This window comes from Pteropus alecto, unplaced genomic scaffold, assembly GCF_000325575.1.
Source record: "Pteropus alecto unplaced genomic scaffold, ASM32557v1 scaffold125, whole genome shotgun sequence".
Classification (NCBI taxonomy): Eukaryota; Metazoa; Chordata; class Mammalia; order Chiroptera; family Pteropodidae; genus Pteropus; species Pteropus alecto.
In genome coordinates this window covers 4,705,835-4,711,926 of record NW_006436888.1, presented here as the reverse complement: position 1 = coordinate 4,711,926, position 6,092 = coordinate 4,705,835, and the positions used below count along the sequence as shown (strand labels likewise).

Below are 6,092 nucleotides of genomic sequence, written 5' to 3'. Positions count from 1 at the left end.
TATATTTAGGAAATGTCAAACAGTTAACACCAATACATTTCTTGGTAATTTTCAATTGCCTGTGAAACAACATATTAGTACAGAGCTTCACATATGCCACAATCAAGTAAATGATTGATAGATGCTTTATAAAGCTTATGAAGCTTAATTTCAATTTTGCCTTCTACTTAATGGCTCAATACTTAAGGAATATGGAAGAATGCTGTTTCTTTTATGGCTCATTTCACATAGATAGCCCCTGAATGATGGTCTTTTGCCCCAAAGGCAAGAAAATTTAGTTTTGAGTATAATCATTTCAGAATAATCCTCTGAATAACATGAGTTTTAATTGTTGCACCCAAAGGATAAAGGATCGACCCAAATTTACCTATCCCACTTTGTTTCCAAATACTCAAAAGTTCGACTTCTGGTTCTCCCAGCCCACCATGGTTTTCCCAAACCTGTTTTCCTACAATAACCAATGCTAGTTGTAAAAACATTTAAAGCTGTTGACATCACGATTAATAAGATTGTCATTATTCGATGATGTCCAAATCTGTCCCAAACCACATTTTTTTGTAATGGTATTGAGCATCTGACCTTTATTAGTACTTATTTAAATAATTTTTAAGAATACAAAAAATATGGATGTGGTTCCATAGTGTAGCACGTCTGCTTTACATGCAGAAGATCCCGAGTCCGTGCTCCAGTGGAGCCACGGTCCATGGTCTACGGCCGTGCCACCCTGAACAAGCCCGACGTCTGATCTCAGAAGCTAAGCAGAGTCGGGCCTGGTTAGTACTTGGATGGGAGACCACCTAGGAAGACCAGGTGCTGTAGGCATAAATAATAAGAAAGAAAGAAAGAAATGAAAACAGTTGCTATTTACTGAGAGCCTAGGACCTGCCGGACTCTAGCCAGGGGCTGGGATCTAGTTCTAAGCAAAGCCTAGTGCCAGCTGTGCTCGTGGAACCCATGGCCAGGTCGGGGGACAGACAGGAAAAAAAAAAAGATGTGTGCAAATACCACCTGAATTAAGTGTTGTTAAGGGAAGGAACACGGATCTATAAGATTTTTTTTTTCCTGTTGTCAATTATTTTTATTAAGAGACATTTTCATCCTACACAAAAATAGAGAAAATAGGATAATAAACCCGTGTGCCCATCACCCACCTTCAACAAAATCACCTCCCTAGAAAACTTGCGTCATTTATACCCCAATTACTTCCTTCTCTACATTATTTTGAAGCAAATCCCGGCCATCATACCATTTCATCCGTAAGACTTTATCGCTAGAAGATAGACTCTTTTAAACAACATAACTACAAGGTCATGCTTACACCTAAAAAATGAACAATAATTCCTTCACAGCAGCAAATACCTGGTCAGCATTCAAATTTCCATGTGTTTTACAAGCATATATTTTGTCACAGTTTGTTTGCATTGGGATCTGAATAAGGTCCCCACACTGTGGTTGGTCGATAAGTCCAGGGTCTTTCTAATCAGTGGGCTTCCCTGCATTTTTTTTTTTTTCCTTGCAATTTACCTGCTGAAGAAACCAGGTTGCTCGTGTCCAACAGAGTGTCCTGGTGTTTGCATTTTGTTGATTGCATCCCCCGACATTGTTTTCTATGAGAACTGTTAACAAAGGTTGCTGATCTCGACAAGGATTCAGCAGAGAGGTGGTGGGTGCATGGTTGGCTAGTGGAGGGAGAGCAGACGAGAGAGCGCCAGGCAGAGGAAGGGCATGTGCAAAGGCCTGTGACAGCGAAGCACGGAACATTCAAAGAACAGCAGTCAAGTGGGAGCTCTGTCAGTAGGGGACGGGCGGCCGGGGATGGTTTGAGATAAAGTTGGAAAGGCGTGCGGGGAAGCCTTGTAGTCTTCGGGGACGAGCTGAAATTTTATCATTCAAGCAAGGGGCCTGCCACTGGAGGATTCCAGCAGGGGAGTAAAATGATTCTGAGATTTGAATTAAAAAAAAAACAAAACACTCTGGTTAGGAACTGACTGGAGGAGCCGAGTATGGATGTGGGCAGCTGAGGCCATCCAGGCACCCAGAGGCGATGGCATCAAGTCCTTACAGCAGCCCCAGAGAGGAGAAGCAGCTGGCCCAGTCCCGTGTCTGGCACGTACGTGGCAGGCGGCTGTAGCTGCAGTCTTTGTGATTAGCACCTGCACGTTCTCTCTGCTCTCCCAGGTGCTTTGGGGCCTGGCAGCAATTAGCGAAAAGAGGGACGGGGTCCCAGCACCACCAGGCCGACCACCAGGCAGGGCCCCTGAGGCTGTGCCTGAGACGATGGGTGGGGATGAAGCAGCTCCAGGCCTCGGATGGGGCGAAGGTGACCCAGCTGTCCCTCTGCCAGCAGAAGGCGGGTGAGTGAGTGGCGGGCCAAGGGGCTCCGCTTCCCTCCCACCCCAGCAAACGGTGTCACTTAAGCTCCTTCCGCAGTGGGCCCAGTTGAATTATGTATTATTACAATGAGACTTTTCTCAGGGTGTAGCCTGGTGAGCATGGGAGAGTGGGGGAGGGGTCCATGCAGTGGGCCTTGGCTGGACCCTGTCCTCACCCCATCGTGAGCTCCTGCCTGTGCGCAAGAAACTTTGTTCTTCCATCATGAGGGGACGTGGGCCCTGCTCCCAGGAAGCTCCATCCGAGTGGGACACAGAGCTTCTGCCCCTCCCCACTCCCAAATCTGACAGGGGAAGGTGGGATCTTTGAGGTGTCCTGGAGGGGAGGGAGGGTCAGGAGGCGGTGGGAGGGGGGAGCACTCACGAGGGGAGAGGTCCTAAGTGGGGCCTGAGGCAGCAGCCACCAACAGCTTTGGGCAGGAGGTCACTGAGGAGGGGCATGGCTGATTTGTCTCTTGACTGCTTTTCAGGGAACATGGTCCTCCACAGCTCAGACTCTGGAAGGGCCACAGCCCATGGCCTGGTGATGGTGGCCCAGGCCCTGGGGCTGCCCCAGGAGCAAGGCCACGGCTCCTTGCAGAAGGGCGGCGGGAGACTGGCCCTCCACCGGGCACTGCTGCTATGGAGGAGGCAGCTTTCCCTGTGCCAGCGAGCCACGTAGGTGATCACGAGCCTGTGGCCTCGGGCAGGACCTGGGGGCACGGGGAGGGCAGGTGGGCAGTGCTCAGCCCCGGAAGGAGTGTCCCATGGGCAACAGAGCACACCTTGCTCCTTCCCGTGGCCCCAGCGTGGGGCCTGGCACACTGTGATGCCCAGAGAGTGTGGGGCCGAGGGAGGCAGGGACATTGAGAGAGTGATGAAGCAGAGAGCTGTGGGCACCATGCGGCAGCTGGGGACACAGAAGTTCTACCAAGGTGGCATGAACCTGATGGGGAAGTCAGTGTAATGCTGTCTCCCCAGAATCTGGACCCCACTCGGGCTAGGTAGGAGCCCCCTGTTGGTGGGGACCATGTCTGTCCCCTTGCCACTGTCTCCCAGCACCTTGCAGGAGCCTGACCTGTCATAGGTATAGAGTAAATACTGCAAATGAGTAAATGAAGGAGCCACTTATCCCCCACCCCCATTTGCCTCGTTATACAGCTAGAGAAACTGAGGCTCAAAGGGGTCGAGCGGCTTGCTCTAAATCACACTGCAAACCAGGAGCAAGTAGATGGGATTCAGAGCCCAGGCTGATGGTTTTATGTGAGGCCGGTGACGAGGTCAGGAGGGGCCAGCTTCCCTGGCGGGATGTCAGAAGGAACGTAAGCCAGCAGTTACAGGGTTAAAAAGTCTATCTTTAAAAGCCATTTGCCTGGCATGCATCGGCCTCACACCCACTTGGTCCACTTGGATCCTTGGTCTCTTTTAATGTACTCCTGAAACTCTAGGGAAACTGAGTTCACCGTGGTCCTTCCTAATGTAGCCCTCCTGCCCCCAGTCCATCCGTGGCCTTTGGGCACCGGGGCACAGTCCGTATCTCAGTGTGGCATGCATCTGGGCCACCCGGTGGCCGGAGATGCATGTCTGGATCCCAGGAGTGCTGTTGTTTGGAGTTTGGGGAGATGCCTTTCCCCCCCGCCCGCCTGTCCCTCTCTCTTTGTAACTGAGTATTGGTGTGGTGAGCGGAAATAGTGGTATGGTGATGTATGTGGCCTCTCGAGTCTGGGGGCCCTGGGCCTGGGGCCTGGCTCCACTCCTCATCATCTGCTAGCCCCCACCCACCCCTGGAGCATGGCTAGGATCAGCCAGGTGATCTGCACAGACGAAGCAGTGGGCTCAGCCTTAGCTGATCACGAGAGTCACACTGGGAGCTTTGCAAAAGTCAGGAAGCGCAAAGCCCTACCCGGACCATTAAGTCAGAATCTCTGGGGGTGGGACCCTAGAGGGCATCGATATTTTAGAGCCTCCGCAGTCCCAGTGGGCGGCCGATCTGGAAGACAGCAGTGCAGAACTGTAGCCAGGTGTTTGGCGCGTGGCGGCACCCTTCCAGCTCAGCCCTTTCCCAGGGGCCTGGCTGGAAGTAGCTCCTGCTTGGCAGCCACCCCAGACAGAGGGTGAGGCTGGGGCCCAGGCACTCACCTGCCCCTTCCTTTTGCTCCTTCTTCCAGGGCACCCAGCGACAGGTGCTAAGGCACACCCTGAGGATGTGGCGCTTGAGGGTGTGGGATTCGGGCAACCCATCAGGCAGTGCCAGGACCACCTCGGCCCCAGAACCGCTAGGCAGCGTCCCTGGAGGGGAGGCCTCGCTGGGCTGCAGCTCACTGGGGAAGGTGAGGGGCAGGGGCTTGGATGGGCCAGGGTGGGTAGGGGCCAAGTGGGAGGAAAGGGTGGGGATGGGGCAGGGGCCGGGCCACCCAGGACTCCACACCTCTTTTCCAGGCTTCCAGAGTTCCTGTCCTCCTGGAGACCCTCAGGCTGAGCTTTCTGTGGGCAGCTGGGCAGAGGCAGCAGGGGCGGTGCCTTCTGCTCTGGCGGGGGAGGGCCCAGCGATCCCGGCTTGCAGCAAAGTGGCACCAGCACGCTCTTCAGAGGCGGTAGGGACCTGTCCCCGAGATGGGTGAGCCATGCTACCCGCTACTCTGTGGATTTACTGTTTCATGAAGGCCCCTTTCCCATCATCCTTGACCTTCACAGCAGCTTCCTCTTGGGGTCTGTATCCCAGAGGGCTCCCCTCACGCCCCAGTTGGCCCCCAGACTCAGACCCTCCCAACATCTCCTGCCCTCCGACCTTGCCTTGGTGAGAGGTTTGGGGTGGGGCGTGAGGCTCTCAGCAGAGTGATCGTTTCTCCCAGGGATTTCACAGCTGTGGTTCGTTCATTTATTCATTCACAGCACGATGCTTAAGAGTCAGTCTGCCTGGGTTCTAATCCCAGCTTTGTCCCTCACTGGTCGCGCGGTTTGGGCAAGTTGCTTCATCTCTCTGTGCCTCTGTCTCTCCATTTGTGCAGCAGTAAATAATAGCACTTACTCCAATGGGGACCAATGAGATAGGGGCACATGCGCCCCTTGGCACAGTGCCTGGCACACGCAGCAAAAGCACTCAGTTCACAGCGATGTTTATCACTAGAGGCTGACTACGGGCCCTGGCATTGGAGAGCTGGGGTCCCATCTTACCCCCACCATCTGTCATCGTGACCCCTGGAGTAGCCTCCAGCAACCCCCATGATGGAAACAGGGAGAAGAGTCCCCCCAAGCTCCTCCCCGCTGGCGAGAGAGGGGAGAGCTGGTCTGGCCCCTGGTGGCAGTGACCATCCTCAGGGTAGACGCTCTGTTTCCCAGCACCCTCCTTGGCTGGAGCCACTGGGCAACAGCCCACAGGGCCCGGAGAGAGCTGGCTGCCCGCTGGGCCTGGGATCGGAGCTGCAGGGCCACGCTGGGGATCTGGCGGCAGCGGCTGGAGCAGTGGCAGGAGGCAGAGCAGCGGGCCGGGGAGCGAGGCCAGAGACTGGTGCGTGACGCCCTGTGCCGCTGGCGTGCTTGTTGGCACAGTGAGTCGGGGACCGGAGTGGGGCACCAGGGCAAGGGAGGGCCAGGGTCTGTCAGGGGGACCCAGGATTCCGTCTCCTCTAGCACAGAGTCCAACGATGGGACCTCCCACAGGGCATGCGCAGCACTGGGGTGGCAGAGCAGGACCTGGGGCGTGGACACTGGCCCCAGCTTCAC

General features: G+C 54.7%; 1 protein-coding gene and 1 pseudogene across 1 annotated transcript in view; both read left to right on the top strand.

The window, feature by feature from the left end:
* CUNH1orf167 (chromosome unknown C1orf167 homolog) overlaps positions 1-6,092 on the top strand; it is a 17,387-nt gene that overhangs the window by 4,355 nt on the left and 6,940 nt on the right. The window contains 5 exon segments of the mRNA XM_025048526.1: positions 2,179-2,354; positions 2,861-3,047; positions 4,501-4,699; positions 4,809-4,963; positions 5,709-5,917. Coding sequence (XP_024904294.1) covers positions 2,179-2,354; positions 2,861-3,047; positions 4,501-4,699; positions 4,809-4,963; positions 5,709-5,917 — 926 coding nt within the window.
* Positions 707-822, top strand: LOC112481799 (annotated as a pseudogene).